Source organism: Phoenix dactylifera, chromosome 1 (assembly GCF_051530095.1).
Source record: "Phoenix dactylifera cultivar Ajwa chromosome 1, Ajwa_hap1_PhDact_Kaust_v1.1, whole genome shotgun sequence".
Classification (NCBI taxonomy): domain Eukaryota; kingdom Viridiplantae; phylum Streptophyta; class Magnoliopsida; order Arecales; family Arecaceae; genus Phoenix; species Phoenix dactylifera.
This window is the reverse complement of record NC_143190.1, coordinates 65,687,243-65,710,467: the sequence shown is the minus strand read 5'-3', so window position 1 is coordinate 65,710,467 and position 23,225 is coordinate 65,687,243. Positions and strand designations below refer to the sequence as shown.

Below are 23,225 nucleotides of genomic sequence, written 5' to 3'. Positions count from 1 at the left end.
CCTGCCAGTCTGTCTCATCTCGCAGGGAATAGATCGCGAGCCCTTTTTCACAGAACAAGGCAAAAAGAGACATGAGCCTTCCCGTGATCGCTTCGTTTGTCAAATTCAATGTCCCAAGGCAAATACACCAGTGCTTGGCATGCTACATGCCTCCTTATTAGCATCATTCTCCTGACCTACAGTGTAATGTAAAATAGACGTGCGGCCGGCCATTTAGCCAGACAACCCAGCAGGCACAAACAGATTTTCGTATTTCCGTGGCAAGACAATTCAAAAGACAACGGATGCGGAAACCACCAGATTAGCACATAAAAAGCAATAATGGAGCACTCAAATATGTATAGATTCTCCAGGATTGTTAAACCATCTGTGCACCATATATCATGAAACAACTACACAAAATAATGTCACTCCATACAAACGAACAAGTTTTAGATACACACACAGACCGAAAAGGAAACAGATAGAATATAGGGCCAGCCAAATGTACATCATTAAACCAACATGAGGAGGAGCACATATAATCTTCAGTAGCAATTTTTAATGAAAGAGCTTAAAGTACAGAATTAGAAGAATGGCCAACACAAGTACAGCAATGATGCCTCCAATTATCCACTTGTTCCTGTCCATTCTTTTGGACATGGCTGTTAGGATTTTTCTGCTCTTGCCAACGTTATCATCCACCCCATGTAGCTGCAAAGAAACCAGATCCAACTCATCAAACCTGTAGGTCCATGTAGGACACCATATGATAAGAATGCTCATACGTGTGTCAAAAAAAAAAAAAAAACATGATAAACAATGCAATGCTGATCTGTTTGCCTGGCATCACAAACATGATTCAAGAGAGTAGAGCTTGGTGTCACCGCCCCATTCGACAAGTGGCGCACATAATCATCTCAATGACACTGTTTAATGAGAAAGAAGCAAGGATGGGAGTCCAGATAGAACAGAGGGGCATCCCACCATCCAAAGTGTCATGATGGGGTACTACTGTCCAGTTTATCAGGATGGGATGGGACATCCACCAAACCCAAGCGCCGAAGGCGCATCCTGTTTCACAGAAAAATCGGAATGGCCCAATCCAACGAGATTTAAATCAACAAGCCTAACAAAGATAATAAAAATAGGGAATGTGACTTGATGTACAGTTCTTGAAAGAGAACTTGCATAGACTCTGGTTGGCTAGAATATTCTACAGACAGAATCCTATATCCAGGTATTGGTCAACAGGCAAAAACAGAAGTACATGAGACGTGAAGAAACAGGAATATGCAATATCTTCTCACTTTGCAGGTACTGATTGTAACAGAAGCTTGCAGGCAGCCAGAGAACCAAAGGGTTAAAAAAACAACAGCAGTACAGACTGCTTCTTGCTAGCAATTCAAAATATTAGATCAAGTGTTTCTCATTAAAGTATAACACATATAATTTTTCATCTTCAATGATGATAGACATTATTTTTGAAATTTCCAGTCATATATCAGAAAACTTCCATTGATCCTTTATAAACAATAACTGAATGCTTTAATTGGCAATGCAATAATAGTGCAAGTTAAATATGTCCAAGACATGCTTCTCTAAAATACAGAACTGTTGGTGCATTAGTGCCAAGCTTTGTACAGGACTAGAGTGTGACTGGATTTTGGTCTCAAATATTGCAATAGCTGACAATAACGAGACAAAAATTTAAGAGACTAGTCTGATTTAGAATACTACAGGTCTAAATAGCATGCTTCTCTAACAATATATAATTATAGTTTCATTGGTGCTAAGCATGTAGGAAGGAATAGGGTGTGACTAGATTTTGGTAACAAATATTGCAATAGTTGACAATAAAGAGACAAAAATTAAGGATTCTGGTCTGATCTGATTTACTGTCATGCATAAACTATAATTTTAAGTATATGAAAGATATGCAGGAGCACTACCTCCCTCAAAGAATTGATATTGGAGCTTTGCAACTTGCTTATAAAAAGAGTTTCGGTCTATGGCATTCATTAGCTATAACCTGAAAGAGCAGTCCTCACACTCTCAAGCCTTGATCAAAGCATACCAGCTTTATATATCAAACATAGGGTTCTCACTAATGTTAACAGCAACAGTCTTCAAATATGGGACACCACTACTTATCTCCTTGAAACTGCATAACCTTCAAACTAAACAATCAAACTGAGCTTTGATATAGCATACAATAAGAAAAACTAAAATAGGATAGGAAAAAGAAAAACAGAGAACAAACCTCTGCTTTATTTACTTTTGCTGGAAAAATTGTTTTTAACTCTGTTTTATGTGCCATATAGGCCTCAGGGCAACCAAATTCCCTCAAGAAGGCGGAAAAGCCCATTATAGGAACTACCTATAATTTCAGATTGTAGGAAATCCCCGTCTTTCATACACAACTCTAAGAATTTGGTCTTATTAAGATTCAGAAGCATTCCTACACCATCGGTCTTCACAATCCATCTACTCCATCATCCCCCAGGGCAGAAGAAGAAGTGATATATGTCAAAATCTCAGGCTATAAGCATGGCATTAATCATATTCAATGCTACTCAGGTCTGTAGCCTAAGAATCAAGATGCAACATGAAACAATAATACTTAATGACATGCATTTAGGGGTGCCAACAACCCTGATAGTGAGATCTCTTCGTGACTGTACTAGAGGCCTACAAGGCTGCAATTGTGTCCTGCCTTAGTGCTGGGGCATGAGGGGTATTGGAGGTGGGCTACCCCACTTTTGTAGCCTATTAGCCAAGAAAAAAAATAAAAGCATTCAAACACCATTTATACAGACCAAACAATATTGTATTCCATAAAATTTGTTTTTCTATATTCTGTTTTCTGTTCTTGATATTACTTGAGAGCAATTACAAGCTGCAAATGAGTTCATGTAACAATACTTGTCAGGAACAATTATTACATCTATAAGAAGATTCATAGCAGGTTTATCTAAAAAATAAAAAATACAAAAACAAAAAAATGTAACCAACAGGTTAAAACATGTGTATTGATTTTCATAGCATTATCCTACATAATTCAGAGTTGAATAAAATAAATTCATGTCTGTTGTGTCCATTAGAAGGGCTGCACATCTTTTTATAGCAATGCACTCAAATTTGGTATATGTATCACATGATATGAGTGCTTTGCATAGCATCTATGACTACAAGAACAATACACAATACTTGAACTGTTGCTCCTTGTGCATTCAGGAATCAAGGTACTAAATTGCTAAGGCCATCATTATATCAAGCAGCTGACCAGTGTATCATAGCTTATTAATAAGTTACAGAACTAATTATGCATTACAGGAATATTAGAAAAATTCTTAAGGGGCTGTTTGATGACAAATTTGACTGAAATGGGTTTATACTTTACACAGAAACTGAAATGAACAAGCTCTACAAAAAACATCAGTTAGGCTATTCTTCATAAAACCTGTTTTGCCAAATACAGGGCATAAAACCTAAAAGATGAATTCTATGAAAAACAGCTATGAAAACAGATATCCCCTTGTTTTTCGTACAACCTATTTAATAGAACCATTTTCTACAATTGTCTGCTAATTATTAAAAAAAAAACTCATATGCAACCAAACAGCCCTTAAGAGATTTTCCATACAGTATCCGGTGGTGAAGTGGAGAGAGAGAGCCCTTGTCCCTCTGTTAGGTAAGTCGGGGGTATAGATTCTTCACTTCTTATTCAGATGTTTTAAGACAGGAAAATCAAGTTTCTTAAAAATCTTTATCGTGCAATAGGATTAGTACAACTTATTTATAGTAAAAGAAAGGGAAATTTCTTAAACAACTGCTTCCTTTCACTAAGGTGAAAGAGGGGTTCTCAAATGGCGAAGCCTTACCTCTTATCCGGTATTGAATGCCCTCCCTTAGAGATGGCATCCAATACCTGAACTTCTCTTCCATTTATGGAACGTTCCCCCCCCAACCCCCTCGGGGGGAGTGTTTATATGGAACGTTTCCCCCCCAACCCCCTTGGAGGGAGTCCTTACAAGTGAAAGTTTCTCCGATCGGAGTTGTGTCGGAGAAACTTACCTTCCATTTATGGTTCGTTTCCCCCCTTCGGCCTATGGCCTTGCCCCCCTCGGGGGGAGTGGTTACAAGTTTGAAAAAGAAAGTCCTCATTTCGTTCGGCTTGGAAAGCCTCACTTCACTTCTTTTTTTAAGGCTCTTCACGGAACACTTTCCAGAATAAAAAAATACTGCAGAAAATTTCTTTGGCTGTTTTGGAGAATTCAATAACAGTAAAATAAGTCTTTAGTTCAGAGTAATCATCAGGGCTGTATCTTAATCCAAGCGCAATTTCACAAATCTGTCCTAGATTTTGTTAGGACTAGCATGTTAAAAACACCTCTCTATCCGGATATGAGTTCATTATGTTTTCCCTCCCTCCTGTTATTGAAGCCCATTTTATTTCTGATTTTTTTTTACTTGAATTGTTGCCCCAAGCATTACAACAGCTATGCGTGATGATGCAAAAATGGAACTCAAGCTATTCTGCCACCAATGGCTTTCAAAACATGATCTTTAATATTCACCACATCAAGCTTCAGCTACTTATGCCCCAATCCCTATTCCCCGCAATGTGAGTCCAACAACAACCCAAAAAACATTAGCCGGACTTGTCTTCTATCTTTTTTTTCATAGGTATAGTCCGATTGCATAATCCTAAAGCTAAGCACTCAGTAAAACATAGGGAACTCGAGAAGGTAATGAACAGAAACAGAGTTGATGGATTTTCATTTTTAATGAAAATAAAAAGCTGCTAATGGTAACAATAGAGGATGATGATCACTCAAAACATACTGTATTGTGAGCATGCAAGAGAGACTGGCGTTGTTGATGGAGGTCTTGAAGAATTGAAACACCAAGCTCTTCTGTCTCCAACATAGTTCTTCTACTCTCCTTGACTCTTTCAGAAGATTGATTCAGTCTCTCTGTTGACATCAACAACCTTCCTCTTTGATCAGCAGACACCTGTGTAATCCAATATTTACATATAACATGCCACATTCCACCAAACTTTAATGAATTTCCAATTTGATAACTCTAAAATATCATTAGGAAATAAGAACTTTAAGATTAATTGCAACATGACAAAAATATCATTTCACAAAATTTTGAAATTAAACAATGAAAACTGCAAACTTGGCAGGGTAAAAGAAGCCTAAGAGAGTTTGCTGATGTGTGAGTGATACAGAGCGTGAGACTAAATACTTTAACAGATATCATAGCATTCGTGCTCTTATCCTGTGCCCATATTAAATGTTATGCCAAATTGATAATTGACATCAAAATCTGTCCAGATCCAATTCTACATATAAAAGGACATCAATAAACATACCTGGCCAGAGTTGCTGGATAACCAAGACTCTCTCTTGGCACAATCTGACTAACATGAGCATGGTCACGTTCAAGACCTGGACTCATGAGACACTTTCAGCATTTTATGTGTGTGAATGTTGACCATCATATTATTACACAAAAAGATCAAGAAGAGAAAACAGGGGCAAAGTGAGGTTTAGAAAAGCAAAGATAGAGACACAAGGAAAGATCGGGAAAGGATGAGAAGAAGAAGAAGAAGAAGACATCAAAATCTGTCCAGATCCAATTCTACATATAAAAGGACATCAATAAACATACCTGGCCAGAGTTGCTGGATAACCAAGACTCTCTCTTGGCATAATCTGACTAACATGAGCATGGTCACGTTCAAAAGATCAAGAAGAGAAAACAGGGGCAAAGTGAGGTTTAGAAAAGCAAAGTGAGGTTTAAAGAAAGGGTCAAATCTAGCTTACAGAAATCCCTTCTCTCTTTTATAACAGATCATGAACAATGATTTCTGAGCATGCCCTAGTAGACACTTCTATATTTTGTATGACTTGTTTTACAAGAAAACCAAGACTTAATAATCAAACAACTAATCTTCAAAAGCTCTACTAAAATGAAAAATTAATCATCCCGATTACCCTATATAATTTTTTTTTTAAAATGGAAACTTTGGAATCCTATAATACCTTATATAAAAAGACGGCCTAAGCAGCCAAAAATCATATGATATTGATTTTATGATCAACCCATGCACCTAAACAAAAGTTCCTGGCATTAATAAAAAAAAATCTAGAATCAATTAAAGTTTATTTGCCATCTTATGTGCCCTAATCACGTACCCGGATTATATGCTACACTCAACATATAATTGACATCAGAAATTATCCATATCCAATTCTACATATAAAGAAGAAATCAACAAATATATCCAGCCAGAGTCGCTTGATAACAAAGTCCTGAGCAATCTCCTCTTTTATGGATAAAAACTTACTAACAAATGGAAAGTACAGAGATGTAAGAATCTATATATTATGACAATCAACAATATACCAGGTAATCAAGAACACAATATCTAACTCAATAGCATAGTCTAAGATGAACATCATCACATGCAAGGCATAAACTTGTGTGATGTTTTCAGTGTTTTAATGTGTGAAAGCCAACTGTCATATTATTACACTTCATGGTACTTTACAGAACTGCTTTAGAGGATGCAACCAGGACACTCAAAATGAAAGATCTCCTAATCAATAATCACTCCTAATGATTTCAGTGTTTTAATGTGTGAAAGCCAACTGTCATATTATTACACTTCCTGGTACTTTACAGAACTGCTTTAGAGGATGCAACCAGGACACTCAAAATGAAAGATCTCCTAATCAATAATCACTCCTAATGAATTCAATGATGATGAATGTTTACTGGCCCATCCATCATGCACATGCATGCAAAAAAAAAAAAGAACTTTAAGCATGACTTATGCATATATTTCGTAGATGACAAATTGGAATCAAGCAAGCCTTGTTACCCAACAAACCATGCTTTTATCGCAGTTATGCGAAGATTACTAGCCATATATGAGCATACAATGAATAGGACATAGACATGGAGATAGAGGTTAGTGGTGTGACCATTTGTAATGAGATTTGTTAGTGCACAGCCTCAAAAGAGATGCTCTAAAGTAATATGCCAAAAAATCAATGGTGCACCCATCCTTGTAGCAGATGTTCAGTTAGCACCAAAACATGGGTTTACTAGGTTCAACCATATTGTATAGATATATAAAGGAAGTATTGGAAATTAAAAGAAGTGGTTGATGACCAGGGAGATCAGAAAATATATAAAGTGAGTTAAAAAATGGTCAGAAACCAACTGTAAAATTTTACACCCACATCTAAAAAAGCACTTATATTTTTTTCACAGAATATAAGAAAATGGAGATAGAACAAGTTATCTTGCAGAATATATTGTTGCCTCCCCGACTATTATTAAATCATGACATGGAGGTATCATACTTAGCTATGTGACAGAAATGCAAAAGAGTACTTAAGGGAAATAAATTAACATATGATGGGTGAAAATCAGAACCACAGCAAAAAATTATCATCCAGAACATATCCAAGAAATAAAACTATACTGTCCTCCAGCTGAAATAAAAAAAAAATGAGGCATGGCACTTCAAATTAGTAACAACACCAAGAACGAGAGCAAATGAAGGGCGACAGCATACCGCAAGTGTATCTGCCATCCCAGACTCCAACAGCTCCTCTCTCGCAGCCTGGTTAGGATCAGCAGTTGAGATCCTCTTGAGCTCACTCTTCAAGTTATTCAGATCAGATTTGTACTCCCTCAACTTTGCAAGCAATCCAGCCTTCACGCTCGGCGGCAAACTTCTTGCCTCCAGATCCATCTTCCTAATCTACAAAGATTCATTCGAATCTTTAAGATAATCTATATCTATTATCTATAAATCGAAGCAATCAAAAGACATTACCAAAGCTTCAGCATCATCTATTCCAGATTTAATATCGGAAATCTTCTGCTTCTTTTGCTCTGCAAAACCGATCATCATTCAATAAAATCATTGTTCAATTGAATCTAGATCGCAGGAGAGACAATGCGTCTTGACCTCCATTAAGAACAGCAGCCGATGAGCACTTCCGCGAGAGAGATGCCGAGATCTCACAGTACTGCCGCTCGTAGCCTTCGAACACCTCGCTCATCGTGACTCCTTCCGATTATTCCCCAAATTCGGAAGATATTAGCAATCCTGCGGAGGGATCAGAATGAAACAAGCGTCGGATCATATCCAACAATTTCTTATACCAAAACCCTAAGCCTGTCATCCGAAACGTAATCAGGCGCATCAAAAACCTATTTAAAGGAAGAATCGAAGAAGAAAACCGATCGGAACCCACAAAGCTAAAACCCTAACCCTAAATTCTCATCCAGCAAGAAGGAAACAAGAATTCCTTACAGCGATGGCCTCTGATCCTTGGAATTACAGGGGCATAATTATATTATATCATATTATCTAAGAAAACGGGTGACGTTGGAGAAAAGAACGGGAAAGGAATCGTGGTCTCTTACGATTATAAGAGCACCGCCGGCCGGCAAGATGGTCGGAGGTTGAGAAGACTTCGAGAAAGAGAGAGAGGGAGAGAGGGAAAAAGGAGAAGGTGCGAGCGGGATAAAGGACTCCTCTCTTATTGATCGCCCGCTTTGGTCCGCCGCGCGCGTCGGGTTCATGTAGCCGACGTGGTGGTGCCGCTTAACGTATGACTGCCTGGGCCCGTCTCTATGGAGACTCGAGTTCACCCACTTTCCCACCCTCGCGCCCGCGAGTTGGACGTTTCTTGAGTTTCACGTTCCAGGCCTAGTTCTTGAGAACATATTGAATGAACCAGGTCCTGTGGACCAGTCCAATAACCACTGGCCACGTTATCTTTTTTATTTAAATTATTCAGACCAAACAGGGGTGAAATTTATCGTGCCATCCAGGTCGTGGATGTGCCTCGAGATTTGGACTGGCTCATTAGATCCGGTCCGTCTAATAATTTCCTTTGATTCTTAAGCTGATGAGCAAAATCCGTCCCGTGGAACTCGAGCGGCGCCGATGCAAGAAGCCGTTGGAGAACTTGCCACCGAGACACGTGATCTCCAGCTTTAAGCCTTCCAAGACAATTATGCACAGAAATGGCAACAGATGGAATGCAAATGGCACGGATCATCATCTGTACCCGTTCCATATTTATCTCAAAATGAAACAGAATAAAAAAAATCTGAAAACATAACTAACGAATAGAATTGGATGGGAGAGCTTAAACGGAAAGGATCAAATATAACTATAATCTTTTGCATACAAATTAGTTTTTTTTAACCTTGAAACAAAGATATTTAGAGAATTGTATGTATTGAGATTAAGTTCGGGATAAATTTTATTATTATCCATAAATGCCTTGTGCTTCGGATCTGCTGTGGATGGAATACAACCTGTCCCATTAAATTATCATCTCTAATCATGCCAGCACTAAGCACCATCATCAAAATTCTCTTCGGAAAGAAAAAATAATATGTTGTAGTTATTTATTTCTAATTTCTTGTTATGTTTCCAGAGGACTTTTGGAAATATAGGAAATTGAAGCCGCTGTTTTTAAGCAATTGATGATAAGATGGGCTTCCCAATAGCTAGAGGATGTTCCAAGATGAAGACTATGAACAATTTTAGTTTCCATGAGCTCTAGGCTCATTGAATCTATCTCGAGAGTCTAAGCGGGCCAAAAAAAAAAAATGTAGACATATTTACTTTGAAAAGCTTGTCGCAATCCATTCATATAATGCCATGTTAGCGAATGCAGCTTTGTTGAAGTAACTTTTCAGCGAAATATTAGATTCACGGTGATGGTCAAGTATATAAAAAAAAAATTGTATCTCACTACAATAGCTATTGCTTTTTTCACAGCAGCTTCAAAATCTCAAACACAATCGCTAACAATCAAGCTTAATTTAGCCTATCTATGACAGCGAAATTAAGAGAGTAACATGAATCTGGCTAATCTTGTAATTAGGAGTTAATGATCTAAATGTATCATGTTATGAAAATGTTGAACATATAGGTAGTCATGTAGCATGAAATGCGCCTTCCCTTTAAAACAAGAAATTCTCATGTGGATTGAATATGAGGCAACTTGTTGGAGCTGTTTGTGAATGTATGATTCATGCCTTGGTTAGATCGAATATTCTTCAGGTGTATTTCCTCTAAATTTTGATTAGTCCTTTCGTAATAATTTGATTACTCTTTTAATATTCAAAACATAATAAAAAATGCAACAAAGAAAGAATATTTCACTTTTTTTTTTTTTTGCTGAAAACGGGTTCTCATACAGTGCGTGTACGAATACACCCAATAAAGTCAAAAAACACTAGCTCACGGAGAGCCAGTGGCAGCTCTCCCTCCCCCATCCAAAAAGTGTACCCTGAATGATGAGCCGTGAAGGCAGCCACCCAGTCGGCTGCCCCATTAGCTTCTCTGAATACATGTTTGGCCTCGATGGCCACCCCAATCCCACACATCATCTCAATATCCCGAACCAAGGGGTGGTCTGAGCCCTCACCCCTCAGCCCTCCCTGGATCCAACTGATAACTGTAGCCGAGTCGCCCTCCAAGACAATCAAGCCAGCCTGCAATACCTGCCTCGCACATCGAAGACCCGCCCAGGCAACTCGTAGCTCTGCCCCAGGAACTGATGTGCCGAACAACTGACAGCCTCCTGCTGCCACCACTCTGGAGTGCGGGTCCCGTATCACAAAATCCGCACCACCTCGCACGCCTCCATCCAGAATCGATCCGTCGAAATTGACCTTGAGGAAACTCGGGGGTGGGGGTTTCCAGGTGAAGAACACCAGCTGAGGAGCTGCCGGAGCAGAGAAGGAACCCCAGGTGTCTCGAGCTATCAGAAATCCATCTGAAGAAGGTCTGATCTCCAATGCCTGTACTCGCGCGAACTCCACAGCGAACCTCGGTGACACCCTGCGCTCACCGAAGGTGCGGGCGTTCCTCGCCAGCCAGATCTGATGTGCTGTACAGGTCGCTCGAATAGCCTCCTGACATGTCCGCGGTCGGGCCAACCGCTGCTGCATCATCTGTAAAAACTGAAGCCTTCCACACCAAACCTCCTGCGGGAACCCTGCCCACAGCCGTGCCGACCTCGCCCACGTACACTGGAAGAGCACGTGGTCGACCGACTCCTCAACACTGCATGTCCCGCACTCTGCTGGGATCCCCCAACCTCGCCTACTCAGCACTGCTCTCGTCGGAAGGCGGTCCCATGCCACCTTCCATAGTAAGAGTGCCGCCCTCGGGTGAAGCCCTGACCTCCAGATCCAAGTGTAGTCCTGCCCCGGCTCATGCTCCTGCTGGATAACACCGGCGAGGTCTCCCAGTCTGACACTGGACCGGCAAGAGGTACCCCAAATCCTGACATCAGGCCCCCCACAACTTAGCACCGGAAGGGACCGGATCCTCTCAGCTAGGTATCCTCCGAACAACTGTCGTAGCCTAGCATCATCCCATGCTGACTCTCCTGGGGCAAGAAGATCGAAGACCCGCAACCCCTCCACTGCCTCAACATCGATCATGGTCGGCCAGCACCTCAGTGGGACGGTATCCACCCATGGGTCCGCAGTCACATCAATACTCCGCCCATCGCCAATCAACCATCTGGTGTTTGCCGACACCATCGGCAAGTACCTACCAATCTCACACCATATGAGTGTTAGAAGTATGCCCTAGAAGCCAATCTGGCTGACACATTGTTAATTCTAGGGACATAATTTTGTACTTGACTATTTATTATTGAATAAATAAAAGGCATCTTTTCATTCATATTGTTTATGTGTCTATGAATCGTCCAAGAAATTAATAAGATGATGATGCATATTCTCAAGAGTTGAGAATTTGAGCCATGTATCATTGGTGATTAATTTCTAAATGCTCCTGATCAATGGATCATCATGAGGACGGTGATCGATCCGATCAGTGCACAGATCACTTTCCTTCTGGATGGACGAGACTTGAGTCCACAGTGTAGGGACACTGAAGTGATAGTGCAGGTGCTTGTTAGAGAACAAGGGTACTGAGCGTGACCAAGACAAGAAGTCACTTGGATGTCTATCCACTCGTCAGTGACTTGCTTGATGTTGCAGTAGTGTGACTGGTCCTTTGACCTGCGGTGCTTCGGCTACTCACAGTGAGGTTATTGTAGTTTGACTGCACACATACATGGTCTCTAGCCATATGGGTCCATGCAGTGTAGATTGGCTGCAGTAGGTTCACTGTAGGAGTAGGGTATGCACCTATAAGGAATCTATCAACCTTGATAGATAAGGAGTGATCCTATGTGATTTGTTAGACTGAGTTCTAAGACCTTGGCCAGGGCAGTAATATAAAGTGGAGAAAGAGTTTTTTCACTATCGAACTCAAGTCAAATAAATCTTCACATATGACAGACGATGGGGTTTGACGAGCTGTCCATGACCTCCGTCCTGTAGGGATCCACGATAGTAGGACTGTATCACACGATAACTGCACCTAGAGGTTCATCATTCTATTCTACTGGGTAGCCACTACATGCTGCTAGGTGTCACTGGTGGATGGTGGGACTCACAGGAATTATCTCAATGATCGATAAACCCTAATGAGTAGAGTTGGAATCGTTCCAATCCATTGAAAGGAGTTTTCAATGATATTGTGATAGAGATCATAATATATCTCACTACCAGTCAGAGTAGAACCTATGGGGTCACACACATTAGAAGTATTGACCGATCCGATAGTTGAATCGTGATTAGGAATCACAAGTAATCAATTAGATTGATATTCAGAAGAAGAAGGAACAAAGGGAATTAATTAATTGGACTTAAACGCAAATCCTACTTCGAGTAGGATTCCTAGAGTCCTAATTGGATTAGGACTGGGAATCCTAGTTGGAGTAGGACTGGGATTCCTACTTGGAATAGGATTCCTACAATCCTAATTAGATTAGGAGTTTTGAATTAAAATTGGATTCCTACTTGGAGTAGGATTCCTAGAGTCCTAATTGGATTAGGACTTCGGATTCAAATTAGAGTCCTAATTGGATTAGGACTAAAATTAAATAAGTCCTAATTTGATTAGGGTTTCTTAAGTTCTAATTAATTATTAATCTAATGAATCAACATGACTCCTAATTGGGTTAGGATTGAAGAGTTCAATTGAGTCATGGTTCACTCAAGTTCTAATTGGATTAGGACTAGTATAGATTGAACCCAATTGATTCATGATTTGGTTAAACCCTAATTGGATTGGGACTAAACCAAATTAGGGCCACCCAATCCTCATTAGATGAGGATTAGGGCAACACAAAAGGGAGGGGCTCACGCCCCTCCCCTTTCTCCTCCTTGGTGCGGCAACACAAGAGGGGCCGGCGCCCCTCTTGGAAAGCAATCAAGGGCTCCTAACTTGTAGGAGCCCTTCATGCTTTAAAAAGGGGTGAGGGCGGCAGCTAGGGCTCCCAAGAGTTTTTCCTCTTCCCTTGGAGCCGTGGCCACCCTCTCCCTCCCTTGGTTCAGCCGCCAGCAAGAAGAAGGGAAAAAGAAGCCATGGCGCCCTCCTCTTCCTCTTTTTCCTCCTTCCAACGCAGGGAAAAGAAAGTAGGCTGCAGGGGCTTTGCTTCTTCCTCTTCTTCATCCTTCTTCTTCCTCCTCTCAAGTATATTCAAGAGTTGAAAGAAAGAGAGGAGATCAGCCATCAAAAGTTATCTCTGCAAGGGAGCTAGCACCCCGGTGAGATAGAGAGATTGGATCGGATTCTGCTTCGTGTGGATACCCGTAGAGGCCGGACACTTGAACGGCTTCAAGCGAACCCTCTTCCAGAAATCCTACGATCATCAGATAGTGGTGAAGTTCTACCCACTCAAAGGTAAGTAGTAGATCTGAAATTAATCATGTCTTTTAATTTTAATCTTCCCTTTAGATTTCATAAAACTGAGTTAGAGAACTCTAGAAAATTTTTGAAATCTACGTTCCCTAGAACGTTCATGAGATGAACGCCCCCGCACGTGTCTTTCCGCTGCGATCGTCGCAACGCGTGTGGGGGTAATCCAACAGTGGTATCAGAGCCGTGTTTATGGGATTTAGATTAAAATTGATAGGCTTGATTAGGATTTAACTTAGATCTGAAAAATTTATATGCTTGCTGAAATTTCTGCGTGCTGAAATTTCAGATTTCAGCATGCAGATTTTGTTTGGAAAAACTAGATCTTGCATGATTAATTTTAATTACAATGAGATTGCAATAATTAAAATCATATCTTGCATGATCAGAATTTCAGTTGATGGCATATTTAATCAAAATTTCCAGATCTGAAATTACATAAGAAGTATGTGATAAGATTCATTTAAAGATTCATGATCATGAAAGATAAATTTCTATTTATGCCTAAGCTTAAAAGGAAATTGATATTTGCATGATATGCATAAGATGTGATCAAATCATAGAATCATGTTTATTAAAGGATAATTTTGTTTAGGATTGTGCTTAAAAGAAAATTAATATATGCATGAGATGTACATATATGTTAAGCAATTTTTACATGAGATGTATACATATGTTAAGCAATTTTTACATGAGATGTGAATAAAAATCCAAATAGGTTAGGACATTTACATAAGATGTAAACCTAAACTAATATGCCATTTACATAAGATGTAAACACATAACATGTGAAAGGATTTCATATTCACATAGGATGTAAACCTAAACAATATGATGTTTACATAAGATGTAAACGCATAACATATGAAAGCAGTTTTATATTTACATAGGATGTAAACTTGAACCAATGTAACATTTGCATAAGATGTAATTATATAACATTTGGTTTAGGATAGATTGTTACATTAAATACAAATCTTTTGAGACCTAAAACCTCCTCAATCAAGTCGAGAGTGAACTAACATGAGCGGGTCATATTAGATTAATTGATCTAATTGGTGTCTAGGAAAGCATGAAAGGTGGTTACTTAATTAGGACCTTACTCTCTGAGTAAGGGGAGCCTCCCACCTGCTTACCTGGCCAATTGTTCGATTACTTCTTATGAAGAGCTCAAGTTGCAAACACTAAGACCTGATTAACCAATATTAAGTCAATAGGTCTTCCACTGTAGTAGAGCTGCTAAGGTCTTTCTGATGTTGATTTGTCTCGGCTGGACACAGTGGGCAAGTTGCATCGGGGGGCTGGACCTCTCTATAGACATGAGATGTTGTAGGATAAAGGTGGGGTTGGGCACCAATAACTGTTAGGTGAGGACCCAATGACGACTTTATTCCTACGGTTATACGGTGGGTCTGACTTAACTAAGAAATGGGACCAATAACTGTTAGGTGAGGTCTTCATGGCTTAGAGACCAAGTTACACTGCAACATGCTTGAGAAGCATTGTACAAGAGTTGTACATTCATCAATCTATGTGTCACCAATAACTGTTAGGTGAGGTGGTATGTAAATCGGTGGGACCGCAGTACCCACTAGAAACCCTAGTCGTGTGGGATTTTCGTTTTCCTACCAGGGGAGTGTGAGGAATTCGAGAAAATAGTGGGAGTTACATTTGTTCTAAAAGATCTTAGAACAAATTAGGATCAAGTACAAAATTCTAACTAGAATCTTTACTCTCTGAGGATTATAAAGACAGCTTCTAGACTTTTAACTCATATCCTACAAAACAACCGTTTGACCAAACCCAATTATAAAGACTGGCTCAGCAAATTTCAAAAAATAGTTTTGAATTGTGAGAAATTAGGGTATCAGCTAGACCATGGAATCCCTGTATTACCAATCCGTCCGATCACTGATCAGCGTAAGACGCTTGTTAAATGGACGAACAATGACAATAAAGTTAGGTGCTGCACAATGGCATCCATGTCCAATGCATTACAATGCCAGCATGAGAACATGAAGATTGCCAAGGACACATTAAAACACCTGCAAGAGTTGTATGGTGATCAGAGTCACGCAGCTTGGTTTGAATGTCCAAGAGGCTCTTCAAGGCCAAGATGCGTGATGGGCAGTCTATCCATGATCATGGTTTGACCATGATAAAGGACTTAGAGAAGCTTGAGAAGCTCGGCATGACCATGCACAAGGAATTGCAAACGGATTTGATCCCGCAATCCCTTCCAGCTTCATATGAATAGTTTATAGTAAACTACCATATGAACAAGGTTGTATGCACTAAAATAGAATTGTTAAATAAATTGGTAACTAACTTAGGGACCTTGAAGAAGTTCAAGGGGCATCGTTTTTGCTGTCAAGTTGGTTTCTACTTTCAAGAGATAGTCTATTTGGAAGAAGAAAAAGCCTGCGAAGAAACAGAAGATCGAGAAAATGCCAAATAAGGAAGTTCCAAGAAAAGGCCAATTGCAAGGAAAAATGTTTCCATTGCATCATGGACGGCCATTGGAAGAGGAACTGTCCTATATACATGGGAAGCATAAAGAACATGAAGGGTGACAGACCTTCAGAAGGTATGTCAGATATGCTCAGAATACTTAGGGACTGTTACCTATTGCTAGCAGAAATTTGATTTCTGTAGCACAGAAAATTTTTATTAAATTGATTCAACATGGTTTTAAGATTGACAGTCTCTATCACAAACATATGGATGTATCTGTGAATATATCTGAGCAAACAGTGAATACCATAGGATCTAATAGATCCAAAAATGAGATAAAACTAAAGTATTTGTGGCACCTCAGACTTGGCCATATAGGAGAAGACAGAATAAACAAATTGGGGAAACATGAGCTTTTGGGCTCATTGACTTTCGAGTCATATTTGATTTGTGAATTCTGCCTTTAAGGAAAGATGGCCAAGTTATCCTTTGTAGGACACAGGGAGGTCCACTGAAATACTTATCCTAGTACACACTAATGTGTGTGGCCCATTCGATGTGCAGGCTAGGGATTGTAATTTTTACTTCATTTTATCGATGATTACTCACGATATGGATATGTGCATGATACACAAATCTGAAACTTTTGAAAGGTTCAAAGAGTTTAAATATGAAGTAGAAAAACATACAGAAAAACTCACTAAGGTTCTTCGATCAGATCGAAGAGGTAAATACCTTAGTGGAGAGTTCCGTTATTATCTCAAGGAGAATGGTATAGTTTCATAATGGACTCCTCCTGGTACACCTCAGCTCAATGGAGTGTCAGAGAGGAGGAATCGGACTCTATTGATATGGTCCAGTACATGATGAGGTTCACTGATTTACCCTTGTTTCTTTAGATAGATGCCCTATTTCCAACTATTTACTTGTTGAATAGAGTTCCCTCTAAAGTCCATTCCTACCGCACCATATGAGATATGACATGGTAAGAAACCAAGTCTTGGTCATCTCAAGATTTGAGGATGTCCGGCCCACGTCAAGAGACTACAGGCAGACAAGCTAGAGGCTAGGACCATAAGTGCTCGTTTTATAGGATATCCTAAAGAGTTATTAGGATACAATTTTTCCGTCTCAGAGGATCACAATGTGTTTGTGAGCCGTCATGCCATCTTCTTGGAAAATCAGTTTATCCTTGATAGAGGCAGTGGGAGGAAAATTGAGCTTGAAGAGAAAGTCTCTGAAAAGCAACGAGTCATGGATCCTATCAAACCCATTTATACAGAGCCAGTACACGATATCCCTCAACCACCTCGCAGATCTAGTAGGGTCTCCCAACCTCCTGATAGATACTTAGGTATACTACAAAGAGGATACCGAGAAAATGTTCCTAGTGGGAGATAGGGATCACACGCAGGATCCCAAAACCTACGACGAGGCGATATCTGATATCGATTCCGAGAAATGGTTGGAAGCTATGAAGTCAGAGTTAGACTCCATGCATTCCAACCAAGTCTGGACCTTAGTAGATCCACCAGAAGGTATTGTACCTATTGGATGCAAATGGATCTACAAAAGGAAGATAGGTTCGAATGGAGAGGTAGAGACCTATAAGGCAAGGCTTGTGGCGAAAGGGTATAGTCAGTGCGAGGGCATTGACTATCAGGAGACCTTTTCACCTGTAGCCATGCTAAAAGTCCATTCGAACATTGCTTGCCATTGCAGCATTTCATGATTATGAAATCTGGCAGATGGATGTGAAAACTGCTTTCCTAAATGGATATCTTGATGAAGATATCTATATGGAACAGCCTTTGGGTTTCACTTTCAGTGATGGAGATCACAAGGTCTGCAAGATGCAAAGGTCCATCTATGGACTAAAGCAAGCATCTCGGAGTTGGAACACTCGTTTCAACGATGCAATCAAAATGTTTGATTTCATCAAAAACGAAGAGGAACCATGTGTTTACAAAAGGGTTAGTGGGAGCGCTGTCGTATTTCTCGTACTGTACGTGGACGACATCCTCCTGATAGGGAATGATATTCCCATGCTAACCTTGGTCAAGGTCTGGTTGTCAAAAAGAATTCTCCATGATAGACCTTGGGAAAGCATCCTATATTTTAAATTAAGGTCTATAAAGATAGATCTAAGAGGATGCTTGTCCTATCACAGCATATGTACATAGAGGGAGTGCTAAAGAGGTTCAGCATGGAAAACTCCAAGAGGGGTCTCTTACCCCTAAGGCATGGAATTCATCTCTCCAAGAAGATGTGCCCCAACACATCTGAAGAGATTCAACGCATGAGCAAGATACCCTATGCATCAGCAATAGGGAGCCTCATGTATGCCATGCTATGTACAAGACTTGATATAGTACATGCTGTGAATGTCACGAGCATATATCAATCAGATCCAGGCAAAAAGCACTGGATAGCTGTGAAGAACAGTCTTAAGTACTTGAGAAGAACTAAGGACATGTTCTTGGTCTTTGGAAGAAGATCAGAGTTGAAGGTAGAAGGATGCACACATATTGATGATAGAAAGTCTACATCAGAATATGTGCAATGGTGGTTCAGTAAATTGGAAGAGTTCCAAACAACCGATCATTATAGATTCTATCTTAGAAGCTGAATGTTACGCCGTCTCTAAGGGTGCAGTGGAAATCTTTTGGTTTAAAAGGTTCATTGCAGAGTTAGGTGTAATGTCATCAGATGTCATAAACACTCTACTGCGATAACAAAGGCACCATAGCACTAGCTAAGGAGCCAAAGGTCTCACCAAAAATCGAAGCACATAGAGCGGTAGTTTAACCTAATAAGCGACTACCTCGAAAGAAAATAAGTAGAGGATCAGAGAGTAGACTCCACAGAAAATGTGGCGGACCCATTCACTAAGCAGCTAAGTCGGCAGAAAAACTAAAGCACATCTTGAGAAGATGGGGCTTAGGTTTATGGCTGATTGGCTTTAGTGCAAGTGGGAGATTGTTAGAAGTATGCCCTAGAAGCCAATCTGGCTGACACATTGTTAATTCTAGGGACATAATTTTGTACTTGACTATTTATTATTGAATAAATAAAAGGCATCTTTTCATTCATATTGTTTATGTGTCTATGAATCGTCCAAGAAATTAATAAGATGATGATGCATATTCTCAAGAGTTGAGAATTTGAGCCATGTATCATTGGTGATTAATTTCTAAATGCTCCTGATCAATGGATCATCATGAGGACGGTGATCGATCCGATCAGTGCACAGATCACTTTCCTTCTGGATGGACGAGACTTGAGTCCACAGTGTAGGGACACTGAAGTGATAGTGCAGGTGCTTGTTAGAGAACAAGGGTACTGAGCGTGACCAAGACAAGAAGTCACTTGGATGTCTATCCACTCGTCAGTGACTTGCTTGATGTTGCAGTAGTGTGACTGGTCCTTTGACCTGCGGTGCTTCGGCTACTCACAGTGAGGTTATTGTAGTTTGACTGCACACATACATGGTCTCTAGCCATATGGGTCCATGCAGTGTAGATTGGCTGCAGTAGGTTCACTGTAGGAGTAGGGTATGCACCTATAAGGAATCTATCGACCTTGATAGATAAGGAGTGATCCTATGTGATTTGTTAGACTGAGTTCTAAGACCTTGGCCAGGGCAGTAATATAAAGTGGAGAAAGAGTTTTTTCACTATCGAACTCAAGTCAAATAAATCTTCACATATGACAGACGATGGGGTTTGACGAGCTGTCCATGACCTCCGTCCTGTAGGGATCCACGATAGTAGGACTGTATCACACGATAACTGCACCTAGAGGTTCATCATTCTATTCTACTGGGTAGCCACTACATGCTGCTAGGTGTCACTGGTGGATGGTGGGACTCACAGGAATTATCTCAATGATCGATAAACCCTAATGAGTAGAGTTGGAATCGTTCCAATCCATTGAAAGGAGTTTTCAATGATATTGTGATAGAGATCATAATATATCTCACTACCAGTCAGAGTAGAACCTATGGGGTCACACACATTAGAAGTATTGACCGATCCGATAGTTGAATCGTGATTAGGAATCACAAGTAATCAATTAGATTGATATTCAGAAGAAGAAGGAACAAAGGGAATTAATTAATTGGACTTAAACGCAAATCCTACTTCGAGTAGGATTCCTAGAGTCCTAATTGGATTAGGACTGGGAATCCTAGTTGGAGTAGGACTGGGATTCCTACTTGGAATAGGATTCCTACAATCCTAATTAGATTAGGAGTTTTGAATTAAAATTGGATTCCTACTTGGAGTAGGATTCCTAGAGTCCTAATTGGATTAGGACTTCGGATTCAAATTAGAGTCCTAATTGGATTAGGACTAAAATTAAATAAGTCCTAATTTGATTAGGGTTTCTTAAGTTCTAATTAATTATTAATCTAATGAATCAACATGACTCCAAATTGGGTTAGGATTGAAGAGTTCAATTGAGTCATGGTTCACTCAAGTTCTAATTGGATTAGGACTAGTATAGATTGAACCCAATTGATTCATGATTTGGTTAAACCCTAATTGGATTGGGACTAAACCAAATTAGGGCCACCCAATCCTCATTAGATGAGGATTAGGGCAACACAAAAGGGAGGGGCTCACGCCCCTCCCCTTTCTCCTCCTTGGTGCGGCAACACAAGAGGGGCCGGCGCCCCTCTTGGAAAGCAATCAAGGGCTCCTAACTTGTAGGAGCCCTTCATGCTTTAAAAAGGGGTGAGGGCGGCAGCTAGGGCTCCCAAGAGTTTTTCCTCTTCCCTTGGAGCCGTGGCCACCCTCTCCCTCCCTTGGTTCAGCCGCCAGCAAGAAGAAGGGAAAAAGAAGCCATGGCGCCCTCCTCTTCCTCTTTTTCCTCCTTCCAACGCAGGGAAAAGAAAGTAGGCTGCAGGGGCTTTGCTTCTTCCTCTTCTTCATCCTTCTTCTTCCTCCTCTCAAGTATATTCAAGAGTTGAAAGAAAGAGAGGAGATCAGCCATCAAAAGTTATCTCTGCAAGGGAGCTAGCACCCCGGTGAGATAGAGAGATTGGATCGGATTCTGCTTCGTGTGGATACCCGTAGAGGCCGGACACTTGAACGGCTTCAAGCGAACCCTCTTCCAGAAATCCTACGATCATCAGATAGTGGTGAAGTTCTACCCACTCAAAGGTAAGTAGTAGATCTGAAATTAATCATGTCTTTTAATTTTAATCTTCCCTTTAGATTTCATAAAACTGAGTTAGAGAACTCTAGAAAATTTTTGAAATCTACGTTCCCTAGAACGTTCATGAGATGAACGCCCCCGCACGTGTCTTTCCGCTGCGATCGTCGCAACGCGTGTGGGGGTAATCCAACAATGAGGAGACTCGCCGCCCTCTCCGTGCCGCCTCTGAGACCTCACGGCCATATCTGGCCGCCATCACCTGACTCCACAGCCCGTGTGGCTCTAACAGGAACCGAGCTGCATGTCGAGCAATGAGAACCTCGCACCGCTCCAGTAGGGACTGTACTCCGAGACCGCCCTTACTGGTGGGCCGGCAGACATGCTCCCAGGCCACCAAGTGCACCCCGCGGCCTCCGCCGTGTGACCCCCACAGGAAACATCGCAGCAGTCGCTCGACCCTCAGCAAGGTCGTCTTCGGAACCACGGTGTTGGCCATGAGGTATACTGGCATGGACCCCAACACCGATCTGATCAAGGTCAGTCTCCCCATCATAGACAGGGAAGCCGCTCTCCATCCCTCCAACCTGCTCTCCACCCGCTGCACCAGGTAGGAGCACTCTGCCACCCGCAGTCTGCGGCCTGTAATAGGAACACCCAGGTTGGTCAATGTCTCCTCCTGCACAGGTATCTGCAGAATCCCTCGGATATCCTGTCTGACCCTGCTCTCCGTGCTCGGGCTGAAGTGAACCGCTGATTTTTGGAAATTAACTCTCTGACCTGACGCCACGCAGTAGTTCGCCACCACCCTCTGGAGGACCCGTGCATCAGAAACCCGCACCCTGGCCAAAAGAAGACAATCGTCAGCGAAAATTAAATGGGACAGAGGACTAGCCCCCGAGGCGGGGACATAGGGCTCCAACTCCCTGCGGGCACACACCCTCTGCAAATCACGAGACAAAATGTCAGCACAGAGGATAAACAAATAAGGTGATAGAGGGCATCCCTAACGCAGCCCCATGGTGGACTCGAAGAAAGGCGAAGGTGTGCCGTTGACCAAGATAGAAAACTTTGGCCTTCTGACACACCCCATGACCCAGCCGATCCACTGCCTGTGGAAACCGTACGCCTCGAGTGCCTGCTGAAGAAATCTCCATATGATCCTATCGTAAGCTCTCTCCATATCCAGCTTAATGGCCATCAAGCTACGTCGCTTCGATGCTCGCTGCAGATCCCACTTTATCTCCTGGGCCAGCAAAACATTATGGGAGATGTTTCTGCCAGCTATAAACGCCCCCTGCTCCTGACTGATAATGCCAGGCAGTAGGGGCTTCATTCTTTGGACCATTATTCTGGCCACAACCTTATACAAGGTTGTGCACAAACTAATGGGTCTAAAATGGCCGGGCTCCGCCGCTTCCTCACGCTTCGGAATGAGCGTGATGAAGGTAGCTTTCCAATCTTCAGGCATCATCGCCTGAGAGAAAAAGCACTGAATAGCCTCTACCACTGCTATCCGAATGATATTCCAGTACTGCCGGAAAAAGAACGGGGGGAACCCGTCCGGTCCCGGGGCCTTGTCTGGAGCCAAAGCCCAGACTGCCTCCAGAACCTCCTGTGCCGACACTGGTCGGACCAGGGCTGCGTTCTCAGTATCCTCGATTCTCGCATCCATCCTCATGGGATGGTCTCTGTCGCCGGAATCCTCATCCTCTGTCCATCTGTCACGGAAGAAATCCAGCAGGGCCTGACAAATGGCAGGCTCCCCTTCCACCCGATGTCCAACCCC

At 41.4% G+C, this 23,225-nt stretch overlaps 2 protein-coding genes across 3 annotated transcripts; both read right to left on the bottom strand.

Moving 5' to 3' along the window:
• Positions 1-355: 355 nt before the first annotated feature.
• Positions 356-8,598, bottom strand: LOC103712954 (vesicle transport v-SNARE 13-like). 2 transcript variants are annotated; one of them, XM_008799674.5, is made up of 6 exons: positions 8,443-8,598; positions 7,982-8,122; positions 7,847-7,905; positions 7,583-7,771; positions 4,828-4,998; positions 356-693 (listed from the first exon to the last, which is right to left on the bottom strand). In XM_008799674.5, the coding sequence occupies exons 2-6, from the start codon at positions 8,073-8,075 to the stop codon at positions 541-543; spliced, it is 666 nt and encodes a 221-aa protein (XP_008797896.3). In that variant the 5' UTR covers positions 8,076-8,122; positions 8,443-8,598; the 3' UTR covers positions 356-540. The 2 variants fall into 2 exon arrangements, with proteins under 2 accessions (XP_008797896.3, XP_088566018.1); XM_088709892.1 differs by lacking the exon at positions 8,443-8,598 and adding an exon at positions 8,330-8,348.
• Positions 8,599-10,230: 1,632 nt separating this feature from the next.
• On the bottom strand, positions 10,231-23,111 carry LOC148715494 (uncharacterized). Its single transcript, XM_088714804.1, has 5 exons — positions 22,525-23,111; positions 22,377-22,379; positions 22,024-22,278; positions 10,756-11,602; positions 10,231-10,542 (listed from the first exon to the last, which is right to left on the bottom strand). Exons 1-5 carry the CDS (start codon positions 23,109-23,111, stop codon positions 10,231-10,233), a joined length of 2,004 nt encoding a protein of 667 aa, XP_088570930.1.
• Positions 23,112-23,225: the final 114 nt, after the last annotated feature.